Source organism: Cnephaeus nilssonii (genome assembly GCF_951640355.1).
Source record: "Cnephaeus nilssonii genome assembly, chromosome: 21".
NCBI lineage: Eukaryota > Metazoa > Chordata > Mammalia > Chiroptera > Vespertilionidae > Cnephaeus > Cnephaeus nilssonii.
In genome coordinates, this window is record NC_137092.1 from 38,998,104 (window position 1) to 39,014,105 (window position 16,002).

General features: G+C 51.3%; 1 protein-coding gene across 2 annotated transcripts in view; it reads left to right on the plus strand.

Moving 5' to 3' along the window:
* PDZK1 (PDZ domain containing 1) overlaps positions 1-16,002 on the plus strand; it is a 71,876-nt gene that overhangs the window by 53,326 nt on the left and 2,548 nt on the right. For both annotated transcript variants that reach the window (XM_079761822.1, XM_079761821.1), the window contains exons 3-8: positions 4,638-4,849; positions 5,725-5,974; positions 7,817-7,953; positions 8,744-8,939; positions 11,708-11,904; positions 15,355-15,558. In XM_079761822.1, coding sequence (XP_079617948.1) covers positions 4,640-4,849; positions 5,725-5,974; positions 7,817-7,953; positions 8,744-8,939; positions 11,708-11,904; positions 15,355-15,558 — 1,194 coding nt within the window. In that variant the 5' untranslated portion in view covers positions 4,638-4,639. The remainder of the gene's footprint in view (positions 1-4,637; positions 4,850-5,724; positions 5,975-7,816; positions 7,954-8,743; positions 8,940-11,707; positions 11,905-15,354; positions 15,559-16,002) is intronic.

A 16,002-nucleotide genomic window follows, 5' to 3' on the forward strand; every position in this document is an offset into this window, starting at 1 on the left:
AACCTGTTCATCGGTTGGTTGCCTCCCGACCCGGGTACGTGCCCTTGACCGGGAACGGGACTCGAGACCTTTCAGTGAGCAGTCCGAGGTTCTAACCACTGACTCACACCGGCCAGGGCGATCTTTGCCATTTTGTAGAGAGACGATTAAACTAGGCGTCAAGAGGGCTGGGCTCTGGTCCAGCTCCAGCCATGGGTCTGTCTAGTCCACATGTGTGATCCTGAATCAACTCTCAAACCCCCTCTCCCTGCTGCACCCTCCCCCCCCCCCGCCCCCCGCAGCCCCGCAGCTCTGCAGAGGGACTGGAGAGACTCCTAGGGGCATCGAGACCCCACAAGTGAAACCAAACGGCAGAGGTCCCGCTGAGCTGGCCGAGGCTGAGAGGAAGTCCATTTCCCCTCGGTCCGTGCGCAGGGCCTGCAGCGGGCCAGCTGGGGAGAGAGACGCCGTCTCACTCAGTCCCGGGGTGTGTGTGGGGGGGAGGGCGGGCAGGGGGGAGGCTGCAGCGAGGTGCCCTGCCCGGGGCCCTGCGTGTAAAACGCGCTCTGTCCTGAGATCGTTGCCACATGTGGAAACGCCCGATTACAACATCACATGGTGAATGTTCAGAAGCCCACGCAGCGCAGGGGGCGGGGAGGGATGGAGGGATGTTCCTCCGTGAGGCCTTGAGAAATACTTGAGCGTTCAAGGTCAGTGGGAACCCGAGGACAGAGACAGTTCCCAATACAAAGGGGGCCTGCGGGGAGAGCCGAGCAGCTGTCCGACCCCGGGAGGCATCATCTTGTCAAGGGTCCTGGCTTCCAGATAACACCGGCCAGGGGAGCCGATCCTGCGAGGAAGGAGCGGGAATGAGACCCAGGGGAGTGACGGCAAGAAGAATGGAGCCTTTCTTCACGTCTTCAAGCCCGGGCGCTGCCGCCCGCCCGAGGCCCCTGCTCCTCATCTGAGTGAACAGATAAGGAGGTGAAATGGGTAAATCTGTGAGCCACTGATAATGAGTGAGCGCCAAGCCTGGCACATGATCGCACTTGGTCCTCGCAGTCACCTTACCAGTCTGACTCCGAGCCCTCGCTGCCCCTGTCACCAGTCTGACTCCGAGCCCTCGCTGCCCCGTCACCTGTCTGACTCCGAGCCCTCGCTGCCCCGTCACCTGGAGAGACTTGTGCAGCAGACGCTGGGCCCTCCCCTGCGCCCTGCTCACGGACTCAGAGTCCCCAGGCTTCAACCCGAACACGAGCATTTCTTAAAACACCCCAAGAAGCAACGAGTGCTTAAAGCCACCTTTGCTGCGTTTAACTCCTCTCCCCCCGCCGTGGAATAGCGCCCTCCGGGGTCAGAGAAGGACGCCCAGGTTGGGTCAACTGTTGCCGGCCCCCCGAGCGCACCTCATTCCGCCGCGAAGCCAGGGGCGGCCGGACCAGGAGAGGCCCCGGTGCCCTGTGCCCGCAGCCTGTGCCCCGCAGCCCGTGCCCGCCAACAGGCAGGAACACGTGGGGGCCCCGTCTGTGCTGTGGCCTCCCTCCCAGGCGCTAGCTCTGAGCCGGGCAAACAGCGTCCAGCAGCTGAAAACAACCTTTACCGCCCGGGGGCCCTTTATGCCGTGACTTACGTCTGAGGCCCCCAAACCTGAGGGCGGAGGCCGTCCGCCGGCCACCCGACGGGTGGAGTCCGCGCTCCGTCTGTGTCTGAGGCCCTCCCGGTCACCCTCGGCCTGAGTACCAGTGGCACTTGCCAGCTGTTTCATAGTGTCTTGCTCCCCACCAGCTACTTCCTCCCGACGATTCGCTGCTTCGGTTCGCACACCGGAATGGCCAAGTGTGCGTGGACTCGTGAGCACAGGCCCTCTGCTTCCCACTGAACATCAGAAGACGTGTCACTGCAAATCGGACCGCGCTGCAGGGTCTCGGGTTCCAACCCTGGGCAAGGGCATGTACCCGCGTGCGGGAGGCAACCCACACTGATGTCTCCCCCCTCCCCCTTCTCCTCCCCTCTTCTCCCTTCCCTCTCCCCTCTCTCTCTTCCCCTCTCCCCTCTCCCCTTTCCCCTCTCTCCTCTCCCCTCTCCCCCCTCCCTTCTCCCCCCTCCCCTCTCCTATCTCCCCTCCCCTCTCCCCTCCCTGAAAAGCAATGGGAAAAATACCCTCAGGTGAGGATTAACAAAAAAAGGGCAAAGAAAAATGCTGTTAGGACTCCAGGAACCACGTGCACAGCGAGGCTTTGGAGTTTTGATCAGCTTCCTCCACGGGTGCAGCTGAAGGTGCTAAGTGTGTCCAGCTCGGCACGGGCCCCAGCGTTAAGCCTTTAGTGGCTGAACGGGGGGGGGGGGGGGGGGAGGGCAGGTGTGGGGACAGGAGGAGTGTGGGGCCCAGGCAGTCACTGTTTCCAGCCGCACCAGCCCTTCTGTCAGGGTTGCTATTGGTGGGAGCTGCCCAGTTCGCTGGGCTTCAGCCACCCATGTGAGAAGAAGCCTTTACCTCCAAGGCCTGAGGCTCCAGAGGCACAGGGCAGATCTGAGTGTGTGAGACTTGGAACAAACAGATGGAAACGGCTTGAGGTTTCGCCCAGGAATAGTGACTTGTGTTTCCCTGTCTATCAGGCTTTCTCATCTCTATTGAGACACGAGAACGCTTGACCTCTTCCCTCCTCCCCAAGCACAGGACTAGTTGTTCTAGCCAGGAAGCGTCCCTGTCCCGCCCGGGAGAGATCAGTGGTTTGGGGGAGAGGGGAGGGCGGGCTTAGAAATAAGCATTTATAAGCTCCTTACAGACAGCCTGAGCTCTCGGTGAAACACGGCCTCCAAGGCCTTTACGTCGATGACGCGGCACGTTTGGGGTTTTGGAGGATTTGATGAGGTTTCTCTGTAATTACCTCCCAACGTCAGGGGCTTTGCTTTTCCCCTTCAAGGCTCCTCGGTGCTGTGACAGTGGGAGCCGACAGGGATGCAGAGTTAAGTTTGGGTACAGATGTGGATTTGAGCTGAAAACGTCCCTGACGCTTGCAGGCTCGTCACTCAGCAGGAAGGCTCCCAGAAGGTCAATGTCGGAGGGGCCTCCGCAGCTGCTTGCATGTGGAACCCACTCTGGGATGCGCTCCTTTCCCCTCACTCCCTGCTCCCCCCCTTTCCGCCCAGAGCCGCATCTTCCTGGCGCTTGGTCCTGACTCTGCTTTCCCGGGTTCAGCCTGACCAGTGCCCATGGCTGGCCACGGCTCCCCTTCCCCTGACACTCGGTGGGAGTGCTCAGGCCTGAGCCCTGGGTAAGAGATCACTTAAAACACTGCCTATTTGTGTATTGTTTTCTTGGCTCTTAGCCTTCTTGCCACCGGCGGTGTGGCGGCCAGGCCCTGCCGTGACCACGTGAAATGGCCGGTCTCAGGCAGTGGGAGGCTGTCCGCCCGGCTTGTACTGTACACAAAGGGCAGAGATGGCTATCGAATCGGCATGGGGTGGCATCCAGGAGCCCGGAGCTCGTCGCTGCCTCTTCTCCGTCTTTCACCCCCACGCACCGTCTGGTCCTCAGTTCCTGTCCCTCAGGAGGGCAGGGACCCTCAGCTTACCCCTGGCAGGGAGCTGGGAGGAGGGCGCACGGGGCTTCCCGGCAGGCGGTGTACCCAGCAGGGTGCTGTCTGCTCTTGCTTGGGCAGCCTGGCCTCATTCTTACTCTCCGAGGAGCAAAGCGCTGAAGCCAGGAGGGCTGGGGACGCTGGTAGGAGCCTTCCCCTTAACAACTGGAGCCAGAGCCGCAGCCGGTGGTCTCCACACGCGTCCTGTCCTCCTTGGCCCAGGACCTGGCTCCTGCCTGGGCCGTGGGAGGGAGGGATGGGTGGAAATGGAAGCTGCTTCAGGAGCGAGAATCCGACCTGGCCATGGGAATCCTTCTCTGTCGGGCATCCCTGCTCTGCCCTGCCTCGAGCTTTAGGGTCCGGAAGCCTACTTCCTGCCTCATTTCCAGTGTCTCAGGCCAGCTCTGAGGCCGGCTGCTGTTTCTTACCTGAGTCTTCCTTGTCCTGTCCTGTCTCCCCTAAGTCCAATGAATCCTTCAGGTCTTGGAAAAGTCTTCCTCTAGCAAGCCGTTCTGCATTCTCCCCACCCACTCCCTACTCCCTGAACAGGACTCTCTGTCCTGTTCTCCCCTTTTACCTGTTTCTTTCCTAGCGGATCATTCACCGCGTGTCATTGTAAACGGAGGTTCTCCCCGACATGAGAGGCACCTGGGTCTGTCTCGTCTACAGATTTATCCTCAATGCCTAGAGCTCGCCAGGCACTTAGAATATTTGAATGAAAGGGGGCTTGTGTTTTCTGAAGCATTTTAGGTCATGTATTTGGACCTAATTTCTTTATGTCCTGGGACAAAGAAGAATTTGGTTTTGGAGCTCTTGTAATTAAAGCATCTGTTCTAGTACCCACACAAATATATGCATCTGAAACTCAAGTAAAGAGGTTATCTTTGGGGAAATAGATTTGGAAAAAAAATCATTAGTAAGTCCTGGAAGGAGGCCTCCTATACCCCCAATGTGGCCACTCAAATGGTCTGGATTTGGTGTGATTAGAAGAGTAAAATTATAGGGGCTGGAGGACAGGGTTCTCACTCCAATTAGGTTTTCTTTCCCTCAGATTTATCCATTTATCTCTCATCACAGAAATGGCCGCCCCCTTCAGCCCCCGAGAGTGTAAGCTGTCCAAACCAGAAGGGCAGAGCTACGGCTTCTTCCTGCGGATTGAGAAGGACACGGACGGCCACCTGGTGCGGGTGGTGGAGAAGGGCAGCCCCGCAGAGCGGGCGGGGCTCCGGGACGGAGACCGGGTTCTCAGGATCAACGGCGTCTTTGTGGACCAGGAGGAACATAAGCAGGTGGGCGGGGCCTCTCCCGTCCCCAGTCTTTGCCGAGTATTGTTTTGGGGTCAATAGAGATTTCCTGGCTGTCAATGGCAAGGCAGAGCACCCTGGTGGCTGTGCTTTCTGCCAGCGAATCAAGTCTCTCCCTCTGAACCGAGAACTGTACACATTATTCCTAGATTTCAACAATGTCAGGTCTAAAATGCATTGCACATTGCCTGGCACAGGAACTAATTTCATATTCATTATTTTGTTAAATCCTCATCACAACCCAAGAGGTACATATTACCATTTCACAGATGAGAAGTGGAGGCTCAGATAACTTATGTTCATGCAGTGAACATGTGGGAGTGCCTGACCTTACCCCAACTCCGCCTGCCTCCATGCTGTCTTCATCAACCGGGAGGACCTGTTGTGCTCTAAGGTGGCATTTACCCCTAGATAAAAAATAATTTTTATAAAAAATATTTTCATTAACTTTAGAGAGGAAGGGAGAGGGAGAGATAGAAACATTAATGATGAGAGAGAATCATTGATTGGCTGCCTCCTGCACGCCCCCTACTAGGATGGAGCCCACAACCCCGGGCATGTGCCCTTGACCGGAATCGGACCCAGGACCCTTCAGTCCGCAGGCTGATGCTCTATTCATTGAGTCAAACTAGCTAGGGCAGGACCGGTCCTTCTAACAGTCCCCTGGGCAGGGGCGGCCACCACTTGATTCCTGATCTGCACAGGGCTCTCGGGAAGGCTGAGGTGGAGATGGCTGGGCATTATCTACTGGCTATTTGGGTGTCAGGGATCCACTATCAGAACCTCCAGGGCCAGGTGATGAGCCAGCAACGCCCCTTGGTGGTTACCAGGTTATTGGTTGAAGTTGTCCTCTCTCCTAGGTGGTGGATCTGGTCCGGCAGAGTGGGAATTCAGTGACTTTTCTAGTTCTGGACGGGGATTCCTATGAGAAAGCCGTGGAAGAAAAGGTGGACTTGAAAGGGTTGGGCCAGAGTCAGACGGGGCCCAGTCTGAATGATAAGAAACTGCCCCCTGTGATGAACGGAGGCACCCAGGCCTGGACCCAGCCACGGCTCTGCTACCTGGCGAAGGAGGGGGGCAGCTTCGGCTTTTCTCTGAAGACCGTCCAAGGTGAGCTTGAGGGTGGGGCACAAACAACCGACTTTCCAGGAAAATGATGTTGGCGATGAATGACCTCTTTGACTTACCTTTTCAGTTGCTATGGATACCCAACAGCAGCTACACTCTCTCCCTCCTCTCCAGCCCTCCCCTGGCCTTGCGCAATTGTGCAATGAGGAATCAAGACATTGGACAGCAGTGGGGTTCGGGGGTGGCACTGGGTGCTCCTGACCCCCAGAGTTTGTTAGGCTGAGCCTTTGAGGCCAGAGGGTTAGAGCATAGATGCTTCTTTGGTATTCTTTTCTAGCTTCCTTAGGGTGAGGGTGGAGGGAAAAATGGGAAATAAGCAAGAAAAAGGAGGTTCTTCATAATAGCTACTTAAAAAAATGTTTTTTATTGATTTCAGAGAGGAAGGGAGCGGGAGAGATAGAAACATCAAGGATGAGAGAGAATCTTTGATTGGCTGCTTCCTGCATGCCCCCTACTGGGGGTCATGCCTGCAATGAGGGCATGTGCCCTGATCAGGTATTTAACTTCAACCTCCTGGTTCATGGGTTCATGCTCAACCACTTAGCCACACTGGCTGGGTCATAATAGCTACTTTTGAGTAAGAATATCTCTTTTCATCTCTTGGAGTACCCAGGTTGTCACTCATTTATTCGAGAAATTCTTGTTGAGGATACTGCAAAAATCCCCACCCTCCTATGACATTTAAGTAGTACCCCCAGCTGTGGCCCAGCCTCACTGAGGTGTGCCCTTGACCCCTAGCTGAGAGGTACATAGTGATTTGAAAACCCCCAACCATCAGGAAGTCCTCGAAGTTCTGTTTCTGGAGTCTCAGAGGTGCAGGCCGGCCTGTGTCCAGTTGACAATGGTTCTATGATCATGGTTTCTGTGGGATCAAGGCTGGAACCTTGTGGTTCCGCCTCTAATGCTGCTCCTCCCATGTTCTGGTCCAGGAGAGGCACTGGCTGTGCATAACTTGGTAAGTGACAAAGGGCAAATCCTAGAAAACCTGTAGCGAGAGATACAAACCAGACAGAAGAGGCATTTCTCAAGCTTGCCTGTTACTGGGCAGCGTGGCATTTCTCGGAAGTCCGTGGTCAGTAAAACGGTAAAAAACAGGCTCTATTCATTTGGCCCTTGGACTAGTGGGCATGGCGAATGGTTTAGATTAGCTTCACAAAGAACATGTTTTCTTCATGACAAAGATCTAAGGAGGAACAGGAGAATGGTGTTTAGGAAGGCAGAGTTTAAGTTAGTTACTGTTATTCCTTGCAAATAACGTATTTAGTCATTATAAAGCAACTCTTTACCTCGACTGAATATCAATATCTTGAGAAAATTGACAGAATTACTTTAAGACCTCACACCACCTGCGAATCTGATGGCAGGCACGTATGCGCCCCTCCCTCCCTCCCGTACCTCTGTCCCCTTCCGCCTGCGTCCGTGACATTCACGGGCTGCACTGGTCTGCATGGGTGACGACAGTGCTGATTAAAGAGGACGGAATGGAGTGGGTGTCTTCCAGTTCCACAAATGCACAGAGAGGGGGCACGAGTCAGTGAGGCAGCACGGGTGAGGTTTGGTTCTTTCTGGTTCAAGAGGCAAGTGCTACCTGAGATTCCTTCTTTGTATTTAGTTGGGTTCTGAAATTCTGTTCGGATCAACAGAGACCAATTGAGTCATGGCTGTGGCAAGCTTTGCTAGGAGCTGTAGTTATAAAGCTAACTCGGAAGTTGAAGGCGATTTGAGAGAGCTCTAAAATGGGACCTTCTAATATTCCATTTTTGGGAGAAAACCCGTTAACGGTTGTACTTCCTGTAACATCAGTCCTCCCCTACTCTCCTTCAGGCACAAAGGGGGTGTACATGACTGACATAACGCCGCAGGGTGTGGCTATGAAAGCGGGGGTCCTGGCCGACGATCACTTGATCGAAGTGAACGGAGAGAATGTGGAAGATGCCACTCACGAGGAAGTGGTTGAAAAGGTACTTTTCTTGCCTCCTCTTTCACTCGCTCTCCTTGGAGGTGACAGGGAGACAGGAGTGGCAGCTTATCTGGGAGGAACGTAACGATGGGAAGCTGCCCTTTTGTATGAAGAGCAAACAGACTCGCTGGTGGCTTGAGCAGTGTTTAGGATTTGAGAATAAGGCCTTTGCGAGATTCATGTTATTTTGAAGATAATTGGTTTAACTTTATCTTTTAAACCTTATTGTACCTGATTGGGAGCACCCTCTGAATTTATAGTAAATTTAATGTTGACCCCATGTTACTAAACTACTTTAATACAAGCTGCAAGATAGCCAACGTGACGAGGAACATAGAGCTACAGCTGGGGCGTTGTGGAAGGCAGCTCCCCCAAATCTTAGGTCCCAGCACAGTCCTATGACACATGGAAAACAGTCCGGGGTTTTCCTTTAAGATCCTCTGGAACCTTCTCCTGGTAGAATAATCCTTCACAATCGAACTTTACTTTTTCTTCTTTTCCAAACTCCTTTTGCGGCTCTCACCTACGTACCTCTCTGGGTTGTCTGAATTCCAGCTCTTCCTGGGGTTCAGTTAGCATCGGTGAGGGAGGTCATCCTTAACAAAGGCAAAAACAACAGCTGTGGACGTGGAGGTAGATAAACACCAGCGAGGTGGTGGGTTAACAGCTGGAACTTGCGTTTCACACCCCACATTTTCTGTTGAACCTCGAGACCGGGTACAGAGACTTGCCTGTTTCCCAGCGTGGTTTCTGGACTTGAGGTTGGTCCTCACCTGTGTGTGTCGTTGCAGGTGAGGAAGTCAGGAAGCCGCGTCACGTTCCTGCTGGTGGACAAGGAAACGGACCAGCACCATAGAGAGCAGAATATCACCTTCAAGAGAGAAGCAGCCAGCTTGAAGTTACTGCCCCGCCAGCCCCGGGTTGTTGAGATGAAGAAGGGCAGCAATGGCTATGGCTTCTACCTGAGGGCAGGCCCGGAGCAGACAGGTAAGGCAGGCGGAGAGCAGGGCACTTGGCAGAGTAATCACCAGCTCTTCGTCCCAGCCTGACCCGGAGCGCCATTAGGCCTGCCGCCCCAGCACGGAGCGGGAGTGAGGAGCTGGGAAGCATAGCTAGGTCAGTTTCTTTTTGAGAATTTTAAAAGAAAATTTATTGATTTCAGAGAGGAAGGGAGAGGGAGAGATAGAAACACCAATGATGAGAGAGAATCATTGATTGGCTGCCTCTTGCACGCCCCCTCCTGGGGATCGAGCCCGCAACCTGGGCATGTGCCATGGACCAGAATCGAACCTGGGACCCTTCAGTCTGCAGGCCGATGCTCTATCCACAGAGCCAAACTAGCCAGGGCGCTGGGTCAGTTTCCATGTCACTTGGCGGCCTGATCCTGGGCACCCCTCCCCCCCCCCCAGGTTTCCATAGCAGAAGGATAAGGCAGAATTTTGGATCTGAGCAGTAGTATGCTGCTAAATTGGCTCTGGGGTGGGGGAAGGCCCTAATTTATGGAATTTGTTGATGTTTGTGGTATAAATACCCCTACCGTGTCTGATTTCAAGCTACCAACATGGCACAGAGTGCAAAGCTGAGAAGTGTTTGCACAACTGGTGCTCATGAGCTGGTGAGGCAGCTGCAGCACACCGCCAGGTCTGAGGCACGGGTGTGGGTTGGGATCTCAGACTCAGACAGAAGCAGGAATCTTTCTGATTCCTTGTAACTCAACAAGGTAAGTATAAAGGTCCTCTTAGGGAAGGTGAATACATCAAAGAATGTAGGTTCAGGCCATGTAAACTGGAGGTTTACTATTTTTATTTTATACTAGAGGCCCGGTGCACGAATTCGTGCACAGGTGGGGTCTAGCCAGCCTGCTCCCAGTCAGGGTGTGTGTGTGTGTGTGTGTGTGTGGTGGGGGTGTGATCGAATCCTGGTCAAACTCCCGGTCTAGGGGACAATTTGCATATTAGGCTTTTATTATATAGGATGTTTACATGAATTCATCAAATATTAATTTGGTTGATATTATATAAAAACATCCCCAGGGCCTTTGAGAATATCAAGTGAATCGGATGAATTCTTCAGTTAAGGAGCCTCCTAGTTAGATGAGATAACACATACGTCCATAACTGAAGGAATTCAAGGTTGGAGCAAGCTTTTCTCACTAGAAAGGTACTGGGAGGCCTCATAATACAGGTGCCACTTGAGCTTGGGCTTTGTAGTATGCATAGAATTTGGATAAGAAAGGCTGTCCCAGAAAGACAGGAGTTGTGTGAACAAAGGAAGGAAACACAGGCACAGTGTGATTGACAGCCAGTGTGAAGCACAGTGTGATTGACAGCCAGTGTGAAGCACAGTGTGATTGACATCCAGTGTGGAGCACAGTGTGATTGACATCCAGTGTGGAGCACAGTGTGATTGACATCCAGTGTGGAGCACAGTGTGATTGACAGCCAGTGTGAAGCACAGTGTGATTGACATCCAGTGTGGAGCACAGTGTGATTGACATCCAGTGTGAAGCACAGTGTGATTGACATCCAGTGTGAAGCACAGGGAACCAAGTTAGAAAGGTGGGTTGGAGAGAGACAATGAAGGATCTTTAATGCCCGGTGGAGGAGTTTGGACTTGATCCGATAGTCTGAGGAGTTAAACGTTTTTTTGAGCAGTGCCAGAGAGAAGAAAAAAATTAAGCCTACAGTGTCTTGGGGGCTTAATTATTTCTAATAATTCTGCAAGAATTGCTGAAGTTGAGGGCTTGGAGAAGATGCAGTAATTATATAAGGTTAAACTGGGATCAAAATCAGGTCTGTTTAGTTCCAAAGCCAGTGCTCATGCTGTTGCCCTGGGGAGTGACCTGGGCAGACACCGCATCCAGATGAAACTGAAGGAGAAGGCAAAGATGAGGGACAGGGAGAGCAGCTGGTCAGGCGCAGTAGCAGTTTAGGTAGAATTCAAAACAGGAACTAATTAATACAAACTCATGTAGGGGAAGTGGGACTAAAGAAAAGTGTAAGATATTAAAGTGGCATCGAAGGACTTAGCAGTTGATCACATACGGAGAGTGGGTGCTGAGGAAGAATCAGTTGTCAGGTGTCTGACGGGACGACGGTGCTCCCGCCGACAGGTGACCCAGAGGAGGGGCTTGGGAAATAGATGATGTTGGGAGGGATCTGCAGGATATCCAGCTGGAGATGGCTAACAGCCAGCTGGAAAAGTGAAACGAAAACTTGTTAAAACTGTGTGCGGGCCAAAAAAGGGGGAGCGATATGGAGGCATCTGGCGAAGATAGTTCAGGTTAGGAAAAGGCTGCAGACACACCCTTAGCGTGCACACACAGGCAGTCACTCTGGGTTTCCTAGGGTTTGATTTCTTTGGTTTGTTCTTCCCTCTTCCCTCCCCCCTTTTCATGGCTCATCGTCTACCTAAGACATATGGATACAAGTATGCCCACTGACTTTCTGGGAATTTGCTGACCCTTAATGCTTAGCATGCTCTTTTGACAAGAGTGAGTTTGAGACACTTTTAGTAAAACACGATTCTTTTCTTTAAGACCCTTTCATGGCTGATAGGCTGGGTTTGTTCCTGGAGTGAGACCTGAGCAGGGGATGAGACTGCAGGGGTGCTTACAGGCTTCTTCGGGTGCCAGTGGGAGGGACAGTAGTTGTACTCAGCATGCCTACTCTATTTTATTAGGGCCTTGCGCTCTGGCAGGAAATCCTAGTTACTTAGGAGTCTTTCTGATAATTTATTGTTTTGGGGATGGTCAGGTCAATTCATCAAAGACATAGATTCTGGAAGTCCAGCAGAGGCGGCTGGCTTGAAGGCCAATGACCTGCTCATTGCTGTCAACGGCGAGTCTGTGGAATCCCTCAGTCATGACAGTGTGGTGGAGATGATCAGGAAGAGTGGAGACCAGACTTCACTGTTGGTAGTAGACAAAGAGACGGACAGCATATATAGACTGGTAAGTAATACAAGGTCATATATTCCTGCATTAAGGTTGGGTCCACTCACTCATGCCCTCAAACATTGGCTAAGTTACCTTATTTTTAGCCAATGCTGGTTGGCCCATGAATAGCTTGTTTCTACCACCACGGCTACTCCATTCGTGAGCCCACTGTGTCTGCGTAGCTATTCATTGTCAGCTGATGAGTCTGGCTGATCTCAACTGACTGGGTCATTGTCTCTATTTGGTGGTTTAAGTTACCACTTTGATCTTCAACCCGGAAAGTGTATAATGCCATAGTTAAGGCTGCTTTGAAGCTCAAAGTGGCAGTGATGTGAGAATGCCAGGTGATTGGTAGGTAAGTTTTAAGTCCTTAGACTCAAGATTTTGAAAGAATTTGCATATAATTGCAGAATTACTCTTGGTGGTCTGAAAAAAGCTATCAACAGTAGCCTGGAAATAGGCAGATGTTGCCCTAACTCTCCTAAGGAGGGAGCAATTGGATTTTAAGCTGTAGACCAGAAAGTTCCAGCCCTCCCATGTAAAGCCTAGACAGAGCTATTGAACAGCTTGTAATAATGTGAAAGGCTATTATATACAAGCGCAGACTTATTTTTGAGGTGTTCTATGGGATGTAGCTTGATCACATAGGGAAGCTGTCGGGAGCTAGCTTTTGGCTTAGAAGCTGCTGGGAACAGGATAAGCCATTTCTGCAGTGGCTCCCACTTGGTAGAAAAGGTCAAGCCAGAAGGTCACTGCCCTTGCTGTGGTACATACAGCAGATTCTAGCACTGAGTCCTTTCCAACTTCTAATCTTATGACAGAATCAGTTAACTATAATTTTAATGTTTTGGTTAAAAAAAGAGAGAACTTTGATCTATAAAGATGACTGTTCCCATCTTCTTCCTCCCTCTTCTCCCCAAAGTAAGTTGCATGGGCTGGATGTTTGAGACATATCACTGAATAAAGCAAACACCTAAGTCAGTTCCTGTGACATGCGCGGCACCCAAATATTTGAATGAGAATAAATACAAACTCACTGTTTTATGTTATTGTACTTTGCCTAGGATTAGCTGCTACTGTCAGATAGTTGGTTTGCTTGTTTGGGTGGTGATGTCAAAGGCATTTTTGCATGTAAGGAGTGACTGATCATTTTCCACATTTTAAAGAGGGAAAGAAATGTAGAAAATTTGCAAGTGTATCGCTGGAAGGGCTGTAGTTAGTTGAACTGGGTAACTGAAAGGTTCTCAACGAGGTGCTACTCTCATTTGGAAAGGAAGCTGCGGCCTTGTGGTTAGTGAGACAGATGGTAACCGGAGCCTCCAGATCTAATTTTAGCCAGGCTGCTGAACAGGGCGATTTAGGGGGGAGCACACATTGTACCCACTTTCAATTGCTTCATTTTCCACTCATCGCCTCACAAATGCCTTGGCACCTGTGGGCAGCAATTTAACTACTGATCTAGGATCTCAGCATACCCAAATCTAGCCTTTTAATTCTCTCAACTAAAATCCAGTCAGCTAAGCTCTTCTTCTTCTTTTTTAAAAAATATTTTTATTGATTTCAGAGAGGAAGGGAGAGATAGAAACATCAGTGATGAGAATCATTGATTGGCTGTCTCCTGCATGCCCTCACCCTCCATCTCCCGACTGGGGATCGAGCTTGTAACTTGAACATGTGCCCTGACCGGGAATTGAACTGTGACCTCCTGGTTCATAGGTCGACACTCAACCACTGAGCCACTACGGTTGGGCTAAGCATATATATATATCCTACCTAATAAAAGAGTAATATGCAAATTGACCTAACTACACTACACCCACAAGCCACGCCCACCAGCCAATCAGGAGCAAATATGCAAATAAACCCAACCAAGATGGCTACAGCCACAGAGACAAGGTTTCCCAGGCAACGGAGGAAGCCAAGCTTTCCGCCTACCTTTGCCTGCCTAAGCCTCCACTCAAGCTACAAAGTTTCAATTATAGAAGGTGAATTAACCCCAACAGAAATGGCTGCCGGCCACGGAGTGAGCAGGAGGCTTGGCTCTGCTCCAGGCTACAAAGTTTCAATTGTAGAAGGTAAATAAATTCCAGATACCAGGGCCTCCACTTGGGTTGCCAGGGGGCGTGGCTGGCCTGCAAAACACCACAGGCCCCTCGCTCAGGCCGCCCCACGCCCCAAGGGAACCCCCATCCTGATCCAGGACACCCTTCAGGGCAAACCAGCTGGCCCCCACCCCTGCACCAGGCCTCTATCCTTTCTAATAAAAGAGTAATATGCAGATTGACCATCACTCCAACACACAATATGGCTACCCCCATGTGGTCAAAGATCTTGCTCCCATGTGGACACAAGATGGCCACCACAAAATGGCCAGCAGGGGAGGGCAGTTGGAAGGCACCAGGCCTGCAAGGGAGGGAAGTTGGAGGCGATCAAGCCTGCAGGGGAGGGCAGTTAGGGGTGACCAGGCCGGCAGAGGAGGGAAGTTGGGGGCAAACAGGCTGGCAGGGGAGCAATTAGGCATCAATCAGGCTGGCAGCGGAGTGGTTAGGGGGTGATCAGGCTGGCAGCAGAGTGGTTAGGGGGTGATCAGGCTGGCAGCGGAATGGTTGGGGGTGATCAGGCTGGCAGGCAGAAGCGGTTAGGGGCAATCAGGAAGGCAGTCAGACATCCCTCTAGGGGTCCCAGATTGGAGAGGGTGCAGGCTGGGCTGAGGGACACCCCCCCTCCGTGCACGAATTTCATGCACTGGGCCTCTAGTATATATATAATAAATCGTATGTTCCCTGTTTAATGCCTCTTCTATATTCAAGACCATCACTGCCTTCTCTGCAGGGATGCTGTGGGAGTTGAAATGGATTAGGAATATATAAAGATAGTGAGTGAGGAGCTTGGCATAACAGAAGTGTCAGCTACTAGTTACAATAGCTAGTAAAATAAGAGTACAATAGATCACAGTGCTGGAGAGGTAGTGGGGGAGAAACCATGTGACCGTATGATTACTGCCTCCGCCAATTCACTATTGTCTGCACTTGGATGTGATCTAGTGTCTTGTATTACTCTAAGTGTTTAAGAAGCTTTTAAGTTCTTACTGAAGGGGAAGGCCAGATAGACCCAACTTGCATGAGATAGAGAGCAAGTTGCTAATCCTCGACTGTTCAGTGCTTTGCTTACTATCACCAAGTCAGAAGAAACTAGCAGTTCTGTTAGGCTTATTTTTGGATCCTTGTACAACATTTTATTTTACGGATATGTGCATTTATTTACATGTTTATACACATTACTCCACAACCAAGCTCAATCTTCCTTTATCCCTTTCCTGGTTGGGGTAATGAGAAATTTTACAGCCCACAATCATGTATGTGGAAGAGTAGAACATGTATGACACCTTATAAACTAAATCATCACATTTAATAGTATAATTATTCATATTTACAGTTAACGTTTTTCCCCCTTTATTTTCCATAGGCTCATTTTTCTCCATTTCTCTACTACCAAAGTCAACAACTGCCTAACGGTTCTGTCACGGAGGTTCCGGTTCCTGCACCTGCGCCTCTGGCCAGCTCAAGGCCAGATCACAAGCCCAAACTGTGCAGGCTGGTGAGAGGCGACAATGGCTATGGCTTCCACTTAAATGCAATTCGGGGTCAGCCAGGCCCATTTGTCAGAGAGGTACGGTGACCTGGTTCCCGCAGCCGTGACCACAGCCACGCCAGGAGGGCGGGTTCTCCCACTCGCTGATGGCTTAGTCAACAGGGTACACTGGAGGCCTATGTTGATGTCTCACTTGGGTTCAAATAATTGCTGCCATGGTCCCGGACCCTTTAAGATAGCTTAGCACATCCTAAGCTCACATCCTTTGTTTCTTAAACATCTGTTACACTCAGTTGTCTGTAGACGCTTTCAGATCAAGCAGAGCTGGCATGACTGTAGGTGACAGTCACCGTCAGCGCTGACTGGGGGTGATGATTGCTTGGTTCTGTGCACGCAGCTAATGCCTCTGCGCGGCAGGGACTGAGGGAGAGGACTGTCCCTAGAGCTCTCACGTTGGGCATGCAGAAGGGACCTATGATGTCTGATGCCTTTAACCCAGAAGACATACAACACGATAGCCAA